The sequence below is a fragment of the Pleurodeles waltl genome, chromosome 7 (genome assembly GCF_031143425.1).
Source record: "Pleurodeles waltl isolate 20211129_DDA chromosome 7, aPleWal1.hap1.20221129, whole genome shotgun sequence".
NCBI classification, from domain to species: domain Eukaryota; kingdom Metazoa; phylum Chordata; class Amphibia; order Caudata; family Salamandridae; genus Pleurodeles; species Pleurodeles waltl.
This window is the reverse complement of record NC_090446.1, coordinates 375,279,055-375,295,567: the sequence shown is the minus strand read 5'-3', so window position 1 is coordinate 375,295,567 and position 16,513 is coordinate 375,279,055. Positions and strand designations below refer to the sequence as shown.

Genomic DNA, 16,513 nt, shown 5'->3' with positions numbered 1-16,513 from the left:
CGATATTACCAAACCACTCCGTGCTTTTACAAACAAGCAAGACCGATGCTTGTTAATTATGAGGAGTCGGTCAGGTAGTAGCGGAAATGGATGGTTCACCTCTTTGCATAAGTGCAGTGTGACAGTGTGTCTGACTGAGTTGTTGAAACAATAGTAAAAGACGTGTGCAACTTGCGACAATCAAATAACTGATCCTTTGTTGGACAGAGCAGGCAGCAGTGTCCATAGAGGCAAGCATCCTGCATGTAGCCGAAGTGAACTTACTAAAGGATATCAGGTTGACCACTTCAAGGTTACAGCGCTCACTCTGTCACGTAGTATTTTTTTTATCAAATTGCTGAACACCCATCTCTCGGAAGAATGTATCGCCACGGTTCTCATGCAGGATAAGTACAAGATCCCGAATGACCAATTAAATGCCACGTGTATTTGCATTCCACAGGCACATTTAAGAACATAACACCACATTCCAGTGTCGGCATCTCAGTGGAACCTTAAGCTTTTAGGATTGTTTTCTGTGGGTTATAGTGATTAATGCCTGGGAGACAATGATGTGAGAAACTCGTCGCTGTGACCTACTTTACTCCTTCCTTTAAATCTCGTTACCTCTTTTAATCTCCCAAGCCATTTTCAGAGAAGTTATTGAAGAACTGCACACACGTTTTACTCACCTGATCAAAGGAAGCTAGAACTGTTTCCTAACCGAGTACGTTTTATTGAACAGAATTTCCACCATTGTATATGGAGGTGTTATATATGAACAGCTCTATATGAAAACGACATTGATTATTGTGAGAAGCTTTAAGAGAAGAGTTAGTCGCAGACATTTTGTGATACCTAGCGAAGAATTGTGTCCCTGCATATTTTACAGTAATACATATGCATTGGCCTATGTATAAACCACACAACGGTGTGATAAGATCTCTTGGTCATTTCCTAGAAGGGTTTTTATCCCACTTTCAGAACAACAGCCTCTTTTTACCTTCCTGCTCTGCATAGCACAGATATCCCATAGCCAGGCACACGGAATGACACCAAACAAATGCATGCAAGGGAAAATTCCACAAGTGAATGACTGATACCACACGAGTTTGTTTGGAGAAACTTATGTTGCAGGTTTTTTGGCACTGTAACTGGTTGACTTACAGGTGATCGAAGAGTAGCCAGTGATGATATGACCTAAGTTGGCTGCCTGCCTAATTAGCCAATGAGGGCCAGGAAGGAATACACAACATCTTGTGCTAAACCTTCAGAAGTTCACCACACATAGTCCATGGAAAAGAACTCACATGCAGAGGCTGAGTGTTACCAGGCAAGCCTCCAATTGCTCAGGCTTACAACTGCCCTTGGGAATAATGGTGCGCCGTTGCTTTCGTGCCGGGGCCCTTCTGTAAGGACTCCATGGGCATTGGCATGAAGCCCCTACGGTCTCTTTCTTGTGGTTGCTTTTTGTATGAAAGACCTTTGAATCACCCTGTAACTCTGCCAAGCCTCGGGGGTGTCAACCGCCAGCATTGAGGACCAAACTATTACCTATAACCTTATATCAACTAAATGTATTCTTGTTCCACTGTGCTGTGTCCAGTGGGCATAACTCATGGTGCCCTAACAAACATTGTTTATCTTTGTTGTGGCAGGTATCTGTCTGTACCACCAGAACTGGTCCCCTACATGCAATGTTAATGCCCGCCCCCCCATAATTGTCTGGAATTGGTCACCCAGATAGTTGATCTTGAAGGCTGCAAAAATGATCACACTGTTACACTGTGGATACTTTAACACGTCAGCATAGTGATCTGCAAGCACCAGCAACACAGATCACTCCTGCTGGAGCTTGTTTTACACCTGCAAACATACTCAACACTATTGCACATAGTTGAAGTACCTGATGTAACAGTGAGACTATTTGTGCTAGACCATTCTTTTGTTTAAGCTGCTGCCCCTTTGAGCACAGAATGTGATATAGATTGGAGAGGCTCCACGTATTCACAAATTTCCCTGTCAAAGATATTGCACTTATGTATCTTGAATTACTAAAGAAACCAGGATGCATTATTTCCTAAATGTATTCCTAGTCAGTTGAATTGATCTCCAAACCTCACTGTAGGTCATAATTGTACCTGCAGTTCATTGCAACCATCATTCTTACTGAACTGTACCATTGCTTGATGTTGGTATGAAAGTGTGCCTACAAGCAACATGTCTGACTCCATTAGCATCTGGTTTTACAATGTTATGATACACTTAACAGGTGTAACACCCAACCGACCTCAAATTGTCATAACTATACTTGTTAATAATAAGTTATTGCATAAGGTCAAACCAGTTCAGTTATTTTTACTTGCTTATCAATCATTGATGTGCTTTACAAAAGGTCCCCTTAGGAGCCAGGGGTGTACAGACTGGCAGGGGAATGCTGTGCCAAGTTGCTGCCTGCCAAATTGTCACCCTATATGTGCTCCAGGCAGCGTCAAATCCCCAATGGAGTCGTCAGCTGACCCAGAAGAGCTGAGCTATTTCCATCGAGTCCTTCCTTGGTATGATTTATTGCTGATCTCTAAGTTTTCAGTTCGGCAGAGCCAATAGGAAAAATGCCATAAAATGGCACATTTTTGACTGGAGTCAACAGCATTAAGCTCTTAAGCAGTTGTGTTGCTCTCTGATGGAGAAGTTTTGCAAGTTTCTTTCCCCAAGTTCCATTCCTCGTACCTCAATCTGAAAAGTGGGACAGACCATCATCAATAGTGGCAGTGCTGTTCCCACTTCGCCTGACCCTCATTGATCTAGGTGGTGGCCATTAGCCGAAGTCACTTTGTGCTTTTGAAAGCACAGCTGCTCTTGACATACTGACTGAAACATGCCACTGGTTGGAGGGGTTGTGGATAAGCATGAAAGAACATGGCATGAGTTGAAAATCATGCTTCCATCCTACCAAATTACGATCACCAAGGACATCTAAATCCTCATAAAATTCAGGTTCTGATTACAGTTTGGGTGCGATAGGGTAGGTTATTTACCTCTTATTCTGAGTTTTCCATATGGAAATGATTCATTATATGTGTTTTAAAAACACTGAATTCCACATGTTTTGCCTTTTTATTAGGGCCTTCTCCTCATAAATTTCAAACAGTTTGACATACTGGAATCTACCAAAGAAAAACCATGGAGGTGTGACGATTGTAACACACCTCATAATCCCGATCCCCGAGCAAGCTGTAGTTTTCACTGGGATCAGAACTTAGCCATGACCTTGTAACGAGTGCCTTGGTGTGAAACTTTAGACACCTCCTTGAGGATGAGCTACCAATTGAACCAATTGGACAGCAAAAATATTCCCTTGCCTTGGAACATCCTGTTTTCAAGGAACATTTGGCTATGATTGCAAAGGCAGTAGAAGATTCAGGCTACTGTATACTGCTGCTGATTTCCCGAGATGTGGAACTGTTTTCATCAAGTTATGGAATACTCTTAAATGTATCAGGAAGTCACATCTACACATACCTAAAAAAGATGAGAGACCAATTTACCAGCAAATTAGGAAGGACTTTTAGGAGACCATACACAATATGATCCATACGATCCTCACCTCAAACATGTATCTGTGTTCGACCTGGATAAATAGTACGTAAATTGCATTACACTGCTCTGTAATGGAGCTACAGAGCTGTTTTGAGAATAATCCATTCTTTGTGGTTCTGGATGAGAGGGGTGATGGAGAGAAGCAATAAAGAACAGCACCCACGTATTTCTCAAAGAGACAGTTTGCCCAAAGTTTTGCAGCAGCTAAGATAGAGCTAAATTGGGGACTGGTCATCCAGTACATGATCATAGACTCATATAGTTCTAGCCACGATTAAAGGTGCTGCAGATTTTCAATTGAAATTGTCACATGAAAAGCTGTCGTGGAGGATTGGAAGTGATGAGCTCCTACAATCATGAACCACCATGTTTACACTCTTGTATAGTGTTTGCCTCTAGTCCACCAGAAAGAAGGAAGAAGGTAGTATTTATGGTTAAATATGATAATTCAAGCCTTGCTGTAAAGTGCAAATCAAATATTGACGTACTAAATCTAAAATATTTAGAAACCTCTGGACTTCATTATATAAGGGTAATGGGATAAAGCAAACTGTAATGGCATGTTACCGGTGGTAGTACTGTTTCACCCAGAAGAAATGTGATAAAATATTCCTTTGTAGCCAGAAACCTCTGCCTAATATGCTGCTACAGTGAACACTATCTCTATGGCATGACCCCATGGTCCCAAATGTTTCAATGGTGAATGCCTTATGTACATCAGTCACACCCTTTCCTGTGCTGCTCCAGCAAGCCATCAGGAACTATGGAACCATCAGATGGTGGCCTTTCACATTTACAATTAGCACAATGTGAAGAGTAGCCTTAATGAGGTTGGTGTGCCTTCTGTCAATTGGCTTTAGAGGATCTAAAAGATTTTCTTTGGTCCAATGATGATGGTTTTACTACAACCACTGTCTGGGAGTGTCCTCATCAAAATGGTTGAAAATAAGGCAATAACCATCTGATCAGTTGCTACAGTTGGACTACTATTTGTAATCTACCTATTCCACCAACTATTACCTCACTATAGGGGTACTAATTTGTCAAAATGTGGCCTGAATGTGAGTGTCAAAATACTGCTTGAGACACCTTCAAGAAATAAATCAAATAGTTATTAAAAGTATCCGGCTGAATTTCTCATCCTTGCTTAAGCTTGAAAATAAATGGATGTGTTCCTAATTCAAATTTTACATTGCTGTTTGAATTGCTGTTTAAAAAGTGGCCACAAACTCTCTTACTTTGAAAGTTTTCATAGGCTCATTCCACAGTATCACCAGCTAACATCTGATTCGGACTGAAATAAAAGCAAACAAAAATCAAACAATGGAAATCATGGAGTAAGAATGAAGAAACGTTTAAATGTTGAATACAAAAATAATATTTGAGTAAATCTACACTGTGGCATTTTAAAAATTAAAAGAAGAAGTGACTGGGCAGAAAAGGGGGTCCCTCTCCCTCATCATACAGAGAGCACATTCAAATAAAAAAAAAACAGTTAGATTTTAATTATTCAAACTATTAGTACAATATTTATTCATTCATTTGAATATTGATTCCGTGACAAACATTCCTTGCTCCTGATACCCCATAACTGCAGGTTTTTAAATGCGTTCTGGTTCCTAAATCAATAATTCTTCCATTGTTGTAATATATCTAAATCGAAGCACCCACTCAGAACTGTAAAAGGTTTAGGGTTTTTTCACCCCCATGTTATCAGTAATCTTGCCACAAAGGATCCCCAAAAAATGGACCAGCTCGTTTGCAGGTCCCAGATCCGGTTGGCCACACTCCAGCACAGATCTAGGGAGATAATATTGGGTTCCATTAACAGTGGATCAGTCATAAATGAAGCCAGGCTTAAGTCCTTGCAAAAATCCCTACCCAAAAATACTGAAGAGAAGGGCAAAAATATAACATGTTTCCAAATCTGTTTGCTTGAGGAAAGGATGATCATATCCAGGGGGATCCAGTATAATCTATACTTACAGGAGTGCTTAAGTCACTTTGTAGTTGATTTCCATTTGGTTCTTACTGCCTTCACTTTTTAAGTCCTGTAAAGTCGAAATCAAGGCAAAGACCTTCGAATGCTTAAGACCCTTCATAGTGTGCTAAGAGTAACACGAACTCATAGCTTTTGGTTGAAGACTATCCTAGCATTCACAACTGTTGCTACAATAGTTCTGAATGTGCCACACTTTGGCATCGATAACACGTTTATGCATCCATTTATGCTCAATTCACCACTCCCCCTACTAAATGTGCAGTTGACGTTTTTCCTCTCATATTTTCAAAATGTCGTCTTGCCCAATGTATTGTTAGTAGGCATCAGGTAATCTCTTCCATGTTCTATGGCAGAGCCATGCAAGTTGCCTGCCCGTCCCAATTCTTAAATTCTCCACTAAGAAGGAACTCCCCTTCTACAATAGAGAAAGTTCCTGCTTCATTCTTCCAAAAGTCTAAAACTCCCCTTTGATCCATATTTTGCTTTTTGTTAAAAAAATGTTTTGAAGTGCTGCAAAGTGACTGCACCACTACCATACACAACATCTCAAATACCTATATATATATACCCAAATGACCCAATAACAAATTGTAAAGCACATGTTTAACAACGATATGCATAGTATCAAATCAGATCTGTCATCTTACACAATGCCACCATATCAAATGTTATCGGCACCTCTCACACGGTCACCCAGTTAGGAGCCAATATCAGACAGTGGCAGGGAAAACAGCTGGAAACAACTGCACAAAAGTGGCTTATCATCTGTTTTTGGAGGTTCTGAGTTGCTGATATCATTTAAGAAGTGTGAGAACACCCCAGAACATCTGTGATAGCAGCTTCGCCAAGCTTTTGTTCTTTTTTCTGTTTGTTTTTTTGGAGTAGGGGCAATCGAAGGTGGAAGGGGCAGAATTACTACTTTCACCAGCAGTTCTCAACCCGAGGCCCTGCCCCTTTCCGGGCCATGACCTCTCCTCACATGGCAAAATGTTTCATTAAGCTGAAAAGTCTGATTAAATATGAAGGAATAAGTCACTGTTTATATGTTTTCATTTCTAGCCAATGATCTGTGCAATGTTGTGGAACATGGATGTGAGTTTCAGTGTGTCAGCACACCGGGGTCCTACCACTGCATTTGTCCAGAGGGACGACAGCTCAAAGATGATGGAAAGACATGTGATGGTAAGTATCCAAGTAGATGCTATGTCTTCAAGTTAGCCTTGATGATTTATCAATTTAACAATTGCACCATATCTAATTGGTTTCATTTGGCCTTAACCTCTTAGCTGCTGGGCCTTTTCCCCCCAAGTGCTGAGCCCTTTTTTGGCTATTTGGGGTAGTTTGTGCTTAGGCCTTCATAACTTTTTGTCCACATAAGCTATCCACGCTAAATTTGCGTCCTTTTTTCCCAACATCCTAGGGATTCTAAAGGTACCCAGAGTTTCTGGGTTCCTATGGAGTAGACCAAGAAATTAGCCAAAATACACCTAAAATTTTGTTTTTAAAACATCACAAAGGGGCGGGTGGAGGGCGGGGGAAGACACGGAAAAGCTTTTGTGTCTCCCGGGGAGTGAAAAAAAAAAAAAATCTTCGGATTTTCTAACCCCCTCCCTGGTGTCGGCCACTGGTCGTGACCCGCACCAGGGAGGTAGCACTTAACTGGTTAACTGTTTTGGGCACCTGCTCAAGGTGGAAACACTCTACCTGCCCACGCATACTATATTCAAATATGCTTTTTTCTATAAATTGATTTTTCCTTTTCTTGCTCCAGTTGCTTCTTTAATTGATTTGCACATGTACAAAAGCTATATTTATTTTTACTTTTGTTTTTAATTCCTCTCGCTGTATAGGGCCTGGCTTTTTATTTTTTCTCTTGTATTATGAACTGATCAATGCAGTGATTAAACAACTATTAGATATGGTGCAAAAATGTCAAACATTGGTGTGGTTTAGCAAACATTAACATCAACTATCGAAAACAACTACTTAGTGGCATGTGGCTGAAACGCTGCCTGACCCATCGATAGCTGTAAATTTCTATTACTTACATGGTTAAGCTAATGCTGTATTTTGCAAAATAAATGTTTCCATCATACCACCTGCTGTCCATTGCAAACTTTTAAAACTTTTTTAGACAGAGGATATTGCGTTCCTTTTTAACTTTGCTTCAGCAGCATCCTTCCCTTTTTCATCTGATGATCAAGCTTCTTGTCTTTTGTAAAATAGGGAAACGTATTTCTGTCCAAAACGTAGGCAGTGCACTTTTTATGTCAGCATGTCACTTTCTCAAAGAAACATGTAGCTGCATATTCCCTGAATAATAAATATTATGTAATCATCATCAATAATGCATGCAGCTCAACAGTAACTATCAAAGAATGAGAGGCTACTTTGCCACATCTCCTTTTTGCAGAATTCTCAAGGCTGGCAATATTTGGCAAGAACTTTAAAATATGGTCCAGGTATATCAGATTCTGTAGGCTTTCAACAGATCCTGACAGCTGTGTAGAAAACCAGACCGGCTTTCAAATTTATGGTGCACTCTCTTTGTGCTTGCATGTGAATGTAGTGATCTGTTTTTGATACTTTTGTTTCAGAAGGCCAGTGATCATGACATAGAGCCTGATTAAGTATTTGGCAGATTGGTTACTCCTTCACGAGTGTCATTGTTATCCAGTCTGCCTTTTTTTTTTTTTTAGTTTATTCTGTCTAAAATTAGACCATTAAAAAGGATAAAAACAAACCATACATGCAAGATAAAACAAGGATCATAACCATCACGAAGGAGAAAAGAGAAAAAACAAAAAAACAAAAAAAAAATACAATTAATACACTCCTTGTCCAACATACCAAATGTTAAATGATACTCCTTAGTTGATACCTCCTAGCTTATTGGATACCATTTACCAAAACAGTTTAAAAGGGAAACGGATAGTATACTAAATCTTTTCTGATGTTATAAAAACTGTTCTAATGCAAATCATGCATAAAAAGTGGTTTGTGGTACTTCATAAAATACTTCGTACTTGCAATAATTAAAAACCAAACATTAAAAAGGGTACCATAGGGTTAACCTCATTTCTTGAATAAATTATTCATGGGAATTAAATCTTGCCATTTGCAAAGTGCTATATGCTACGATACTATGAGTCAGTTAAATGAGAAAACCCAATAAAAAACACAGACAAGAATAAAATCTAATATCATAGGTAAAACAACGCAGATAATCGTATTTAAGTTCCCTAACCGTCTGAAATCCTCGTCCACTAGCTGGTGGACCTCTCTTCAGCCAGTAGACTAGAGTCTAAAATAGTCCTACTACGAATTGTCCATGCTGCTGGCAGATATTTAGAAACAGAGCTTACTATCAACGTGGAAGTATCATATTTGCATAATCTGTAGGCACTAGTTCGATCATGCAATAGCAATACCTTGCACAAGGGGATAATCCACTTTCCTCTAGGACATTTATACAAGGGGCAGAAAATTAAAACATGCTCAGGAGTTTCTTTACATAAATGGCAGTTTATGCATTTATCAGACATGGGACTGTTGGTCGACCAACGGGCCGTAAAGCTATTAACTGCTAATGTTCCGTATCTGAGCTGAAGGAATAAGGCTCGGGCATGTGCTGGTATGGGGAGATCCAGGAAATTCTCAGGGCGGGGTTCGTGTTTGACCAGCAGGAACTCTGCTGTCAGCCGCCCTGGCCCTTTACAATGAAATGACTCATTGTAAACTTTTCCCCAATATCGCTCTTTGATCAACAATCTAGCGTTAGCAGGAATCATCTCTGGATTCTCCCAATAATAGGAGAAGCCCAGCTTAACCCAGGCTGATTTCATCTCCCTCAACCAACAAACTTTTTCCCATCCCTGAAAAGGTGGTATAAGGTCTTTGATTGCTGACCTAAAGGGCTCAAGTTCTTCCATTTTCCATGATCGGACCCAATATAGAAGTGGCCTTAAGCTTGCTGTGTCTTTAATACTATTTATACCCAGGTCCAATCTTAGGGGAATCATCGGCGTGCCCTTCCGAAGCCTAAATATGTGTCTGAAAAAATTGTTTTCTTTGGTTTGAAGGGTATCCAATTGTCTGTATGAACCCCAGAGTTCCGCTCCGTACAAGGCAGCAGCACGGATTTGGACTTTATAGATTTCGGAAATAGGGATCAGAGGTGGGCTTACTATGGTATTAGCCTTTCGTTCTAGCACTCCACCTCTTTGGCTGATAATAAGTGCCCCTTTTCTTATGGCTGCATCCCAACTGCCCTTATCCGATAATCTGATGCCCAGATAATCGTACTCCGTTACCCTCTCCAAAAGGACTGAATCCATCACTATATTTGCTTTTGTTTTCTTATTCGGGGTGCTATATATCATAAGTTTTGTTTTCTTAGCATTGATATCCAGCCCGTAATCTCTGCAAAATACACAAAACTGATTGACCAGATTTTGAATTCCCATGGAAGTTTTGGCCAGCAGGATAGTGTCATCCGCATAAAGCAGGCATGGCACTTTATTCCCGGCTAACTTAGGGGAGTCATTGGTACAGTTTGCTAGATAATTGATGCAATTGTTTATATATAGGAGGAAAAGGGTAGGGGCTAGGACACAACCCTGTCTGACTCCTCTTTCAATGGCAACTGGATCTGTTAAATCGCCATCCTTACCACTCCTGATTTGTGCATAGGTGTTCTCGTGTAGTCGGACCATAAGTTTCAGAAGACCTTTGGGGATGCCCATATCGGCTAATGTCAGCCATAGCTGGTTCCTGGGGACCAGGTCAAATGCGGCTCTAAGGTCAATGAAGACCACATACAGGTTACCCCCTCCTACTTCCACAGTCTTCCATTTGATTGTTAGGAATCTTAAGACTTGATCTATGGTACTAACTGCTGGTCTAAACCCTGCTTGCAAATTAGAGATGGCATTGGTTTCTAGAATCCATTCTTCGAGATGAAACAGGACTTGCTTTGCAAAAATGTTTTGAAAATTGTCAGGCAAGGAAATTGGACGATAATTAGCAGGGTCAGAGGGGCTGCCTTTTTAAAAAATAGGAACTATCTCCGCTCCCTTCCAGGAGCTCGGGACAGGCGCTCCTGCAGCGACTACATTAGAAACCAAGTTCAGGTATGGGGCCCATATATCCGGACTTGTCCTGTACAGGTCGCCTGGGATTTTATCAAGGCCTGGGGCCTTTCCCCATTTCAGTGAAACAATCGCAGCCTTGGTGAATTTGATTGTAGAGGCCTCCAGGGTCATAATATGGTTCAGTTCCCTAGAAGTAACATCTGTGGACCCTGAATATAATCGGCCAAAGTGATCTGTCCACTCTACGGGGAGTATTGAGGCACCAGGGAGACGGTTAGGTTCCCCACTAGCATCGGCAACCAGTTTCCAGAATCTCGAAGTATCATTAACTTTTGCAGACTCCAGAAGGGAAGCCCATCTAGACTCATCCCATATCCTATGGGCCCTGCTAAGTTCCTGTTTATAGTCTTTCCTTGCTTGCCTTATATGCTCTGTCTGGCCCCCTCTTAGAGCTCTCAGTAGTTTGTGCTGTGCTTCCCTGCATGCAGCACTAAACCACCTTGCGTTACACTTCTTTTTTGCTTTACTAGCTATCTCTTTGGTGAAAATGTGTTTTAAAGAATTGAATAAATGTGTATGGGCTGCTATAAGCCCTTCACCATCTTCTGAAAGCAGGGACATGCGCTCCATTTGGTCAGCCAACAGGCTATAATAGATGTCATAGAACCTAAGTCAGTGTTCACAGATTCCCATTTGACATTTCGTCTATTATTTGTCAGTGCGAGCTGTTGATCATAAATCTTAGGACAAGGAGCTTCAAGTAGAGGTAATAGACCCCTAACCGATAAGATCAGTGGCTCATGATCACTTTCCTCATGTTCTAAAATCTTCATATCAGCCATATGACCCCACAACCGAATGTCAAGCAAAATATAATCTATCTGGCTCTTCTGGGCTCCACGCCTGAATGTAGGATGAAGATTAACGTCCAAGCGGGAACGACCGTTACAGGCCCGAAGACCATGTGCCAGTGTAATGTCCACGACTTAGTGTGTCACTCTGTTCATTCTCGGTCTTTTGCTCGACACCAATTGAGGGATACCCCAATATGCGTCCTCTTCTTTATATAGTTCCTGGGCCAAGGAGTAGGGCTCAAAGGTAACATTAAAATCCCCTGCAATAAGAATAAAGTGGGAGGAGGTTTTGCAGGAGAGGAAACTATCCAAAATAGTCAAAGCGTCTGACTCATATTTGCTGCCAAGGCTCCTATTGTAGATGTTAATTATTAGGAGCGGTTTCTCCTTAAGGGATGGTATTGTTAAACCCATCAGATCGGGAAAGCCCATATCTACTGCTTCAACCGGACATTTGAGGGAGCAGCTGATCCATATGAGCAGCCCACCTGAAGGTCTCCCGGAGGTCGCCTTGCGTGCTGGGACCCAATAGCTTTTGAAACCAATTCTATATTTGGGCTCCATTGCCCACGTTTCTTGAAAAAGGCATACTTTATGTTCATCTATAAATTTGCCCCATTCAGGGATACCCATTTTGTTCTCCAGCCCTGCGATGTTCCAGCTAAGAAATGTGTCTAAATCATCTGTTCTACCTTGGAGAGTTTTAGCCGTAAAGTACCCTCTAGCAAATGAAGTGCCCTGAGGGGGTTTAGTACCCCTATCAATCATAGCTAGACTAACCTCGGTTAGATTTTCCACTACCTTATCACCCGAAGTGTTACTCGCCCCATTTAGGTCGGGCCTGGCATGGTTGATTCAAGTACCCGGACAGATGGGGTAGACCCACGGTTGTTGGAACCTATTGATTCCGGGGCTGGGTTGCTCTCATGAGCCTCGCCCTCTTTGCTAGCTCCCCAAGTACAGATCTCCCTACTCTGACCACAAAGGGAAGGAGGGAGGCTATTTTCCATCCTGAAGAATTCTGTCTGGGCTGGTGAGAGGATTAGTGTGGGGCCTCTGATGTCTACAGTAAGAGTCTGATCAGCCTCAGGAATACCTATTCCTGTTCCTTGTGTTCCAATAGTTCTGGATGCAAGATAATTCTTATCCCAATTTCTAGTTCCTTGAGGCTTAGGTGGGCCATACGCAGGACTAACTTTTAGTCAATCAACTTCAGAAAGAGAGGGTGAGAGGGAGCTGCATCTTATCTGGGGGGCAAGCTGCGTCTGAGAACTAGTATAACCTCTGAGTGGCATTAGCGCCCCCTTAATAGCAGATGTAAGTGTGTGAGGGTAGAAAGCCTGGGGTCTACACAAAGATACTTCTCCCCCTAGAGGACTGGATTTGCACACATTTGAAGAGAGCTGCTGGACAAGGGTGGGTGAATCAAAATTGATAACAATACAATCCCCCATAACGGGGTTCTTAAGTGGGCCCACCCAACCCACCCTCCTCACCATTATTATTGAGGGTACCATATGGAATGCAAATCTGGGGTTACTATGTAACCAATGTATGACCTTGTTTTTCAGTTCTGTAAATTATTCGGAGTATTGGTTTTAAGTTTGGGGATGCTCGTGATAACAAGAAAGTATGGGTAGGATTCCGGGGGTAGATGTAAGGTTCTCAGGTTAGTTCCTTCATCCATATACATCCGATCTGTTGATGAATAGTTCTGATCAAGAATATCTTTGTAGGATTTCGTTCTCATAATGTTGGAAGTGACAGCTTCTCCATTCCCCCTCGAAAAGGGGGTGGCAGTCTTAGGACACTTGTCCTTTAAAGCGGTAGCCAGCCTGCCAGTTGAAACCCCCTCTTTTTGGTACAGAGGATCAGGACAGATCGTTGAAGGGTTGTGATCCATATCTGATGGTAGGGGGAGGATACTGGCGCTGTTGCCCGGTAGGCTCGAGGGGAGAATTTGTCAGGGAAGCTGCAAGTCCGGTAAGGGGGGAGTGACCATCTGCTTGGACTTGATAAGACCTCCCAGTTTCTCCTCAATGGCTTGTAGGCGAGTTACTATAGGGTGCAGCCTCTTGGAAAACTCATCTTTAATGTGTTCTATTATATAATCAATTGCTGAACGATCGTCAATAGATGCTTGAGCTAATATATGGTCCATGTTCCAAGATGGTGCGCCATGATTGGGGCAATGATTGGGGGAGCTCAAAATGCGGGCCCGTTTGTTCCTTAAATTTACCTCACCTCGTTTTCTTTTACCCTTTGTGTTGTGCTCTGGTTTGGGTACGGCCCTGTCTAAGAGCGGCTGTGTCAATTCTGGTGGCTGGGTGGCATTGCCCTGGATCTCCACAATAGATTCTTGGGTAATTGGAGGTGAAATAGCCAGAGCAGACTGTAAATCGGGTGGGTGAAGGGGCTGTGTTGGGATTTGCAGTGGAGATAAAGATAGGCGATTAACTACCATCGTTGGGGGGGCAGTTAGACGGTGCTCCACCATTTAAATTTCCTTTTCTAATGCTCCGACCGCTTTTTGGAGAAATCCATCTAAGGTCTTATTGTTACCAGCCTTTTCCAAAGGTGCCCCCCCCTTCCGTCTGCCCATCTTGTCTCTTTGGATTCCTTTTAGCCAGCAGGTATTTTTTTCCTTTTCTTTTGGCTCCTTGGTCAGCCTTTTACTATAGGCACTTGCCTCCCCTGTTCCCACCCTATTTCCACCCCACTGGGGCCTTATTAGGAAGACTGAAACGTCAAGAAGTACAAATACGGCTCACCTATAGCGGTGTATTGGCCTCACGTCTGCGGTGGGTTCGACCGCTGGTCGCCAACCCCAATACCAAGAAAAAAAAATAGTATGGCCCAGCCCAGTCTCCTCCGGTCGCCGGACGGGCCCGCGAAAGTTTTTAAAGGGGCCTTCGTCCCGCCCCTGCTGCCGTCTCCAAGCGCGTCCCGCAGTTGATAATGCAGCTATAGTGATCAGCGAAGCTACTCAGGTTAAACTGTGCAGTTCTTTCAGGTGACAGCTAGGCTCTTTGCTGCAGACGAAAGAGGGGGGGCCCAGCCCATCCTCCTCCGGTCTCCGACGGGCACAGGACGGGCCCACCCTTCGCCCGGGCGCGTCCCGCAAAGCGGGAGCGCTAGCTAAAATTTAAAGGGCTCCTGCCCTTGATGGTGCTGGTGCTGGCGCTGGCTCCCTCAGCCCCCAAGCGTCGTGGACGGCGCTTCCCGCGAAGCGTGAGCACTAGCTAAAATTTAAAGGGCTCCTGCCCTTGATGGTGCTGGTGCTAGCGCTGGCTCCCTCAGCCCCCAAGCGTCGTGGACGGCGCTTCCCGCGAAGCGTGAGCCCTAGCTGAAATTTAAAGGGCTCCTGCCCTTGATGGTGCTGGCGCTGGCTCCCTCAGCCCCCAAGCGTCGTGGACTGCAGCTTATCAATCCTCTGGGGCGGAGCAGGTGGGTCCTGTGCTCGGCATCCAGTCTGCCTTATTACAAATGCATTAAGTGCTTATATGAATGTACTTAGGCAGTCAGAATGTCTGTCACGTTTGTGTTGGAGTACCTGCCCCTGCAAACTCTAAATCAGTCCATATTTTACTTTTACATTTAGGAAGGAGCTGTAAACCCTCCTGTTTCAGTATCAAAAAGCTAATGCCTAAGGGCTTGCTACCTGTTGACACCTTTTTTCCAAGGTATCTCTCTCACTTTCTTGAAAATGGATCATCTTAAGATCAACAGAAGACCAGTAGTGGTTCTTCTTCACATCGCCAACGTCATTTTAATTGCCAATACAACCAGGAGCTTCCAATGTCTTTTACATTCTTTTATCATGCCTATGAATAGTTTGGATCCCTCTGCTAATTTTAAAAAAATCTGTTTTTATGGTGGCAGGACACAAAATCATGCATCATTTTGCACAGGCCCAGGTTTTATTAAGGTCGGAGAACTTTTCGTATTTGGGACTGTTATTTAATGCAGGTCTTAGTTTGACACAACTAATAAAGAAGATTGTGAGAACCTTGAAAAGGGGCATCTCTGGGTTATATGATCCTGGCATAAGCCTCCAAAACATACGTTAGACATATATAAAGCCAAAATGTATACAAATGGCCACTTTTGGCTTCGAGATTTGGGGGCATGCATCAATAGGTTCCCTTCAGGTGATTGAAAATATGTTTATGATAATGTTCTGGCTTTGGGAAAAAGTATACCCACAGCAATAACCCATGCCAAACAGGGTATGACTTTTATTTCTGATGTTATTTATTTTCTTTCACTGTTACTGTGGTGTTCTGTTTGGTATAAAGAGGATCTACACTTAAACCGACTCATTTTACAGGACTGCCTGTTATTAGAAAAAAAAATGAAGTGGGTCATCCTGGTCTTTTCTTTGGGCCTTTGGGCATAGTGTAAAATGATCTGGTTTGGGTCAAGCAGGATTTTTCCCAGAGAGTGGCAGCCAAACAGGAGAATTCTGCCTTGACTAAGCAGTCGTATTGTAGATATGTCTTGGTTAAATCTGTTATGGGGATGGAATCTTATCTCCAACTGGATATGCCTAGTCAGGATCAATGTCTTCTAACATTTCTGAGGCTAAATATTTTTCATCAGCTTTTATTCCTTAAGGGGGATTGGTTTACAAAATTGAATTTGCCTTTTTGCATATGTGATCATATCTCCATCTGTAACTCTAGGCATATATTACTTACATGCCCCAAGTTCTCCAACCTTCGTGATACATTTTTAAGGACCCTTCTGATTGCCAGAAACCTTAAATGGCTCTAACCTGCTTATCTGTACTTACAGCTTCAGGATACATCCAAGATCCTGTTTCTTTGTTGCACATTTTTTGTCTGAGGTTTTACGTACAGGCCGATAGTAATGTATTATAAATCTTTTGGTTTTAATAACATTCGATCATTGAAATATGGCTGGTTTGTCTTATATCTAATCTATCTTGTTGTTGCATCTTCGCAATATATTCATGTTTTATT

General features: G+C 42.4%; 1 protein-coding gene across 3 annotated transcripts in view; it reads left to right on the top strand.

Annotated features, from left to right (window-relative positions):
* The window catches only part of MATN4 (matrilin 4), a 199,739-nt gene that overhangs the window by 120,045 nt on the left and 63,181 nt on the right, over nucleotides 1-16,513 (top strand). For all 3 annotated transcript variants that reach the window (XM_069243826.1, XM_069243828.1, XM_069243827.1), the window contains one exon: nucleotides 6,641-6,763. In XM_069243826.1, coding sequence (XP_069099927.1) covers nucleotides 6,641-6,763 — 123 coding nt within the window. The remainder of the gene's footprint in view (nucleotides 1-6,640; nucleotides 6,764-16,513) is intronic.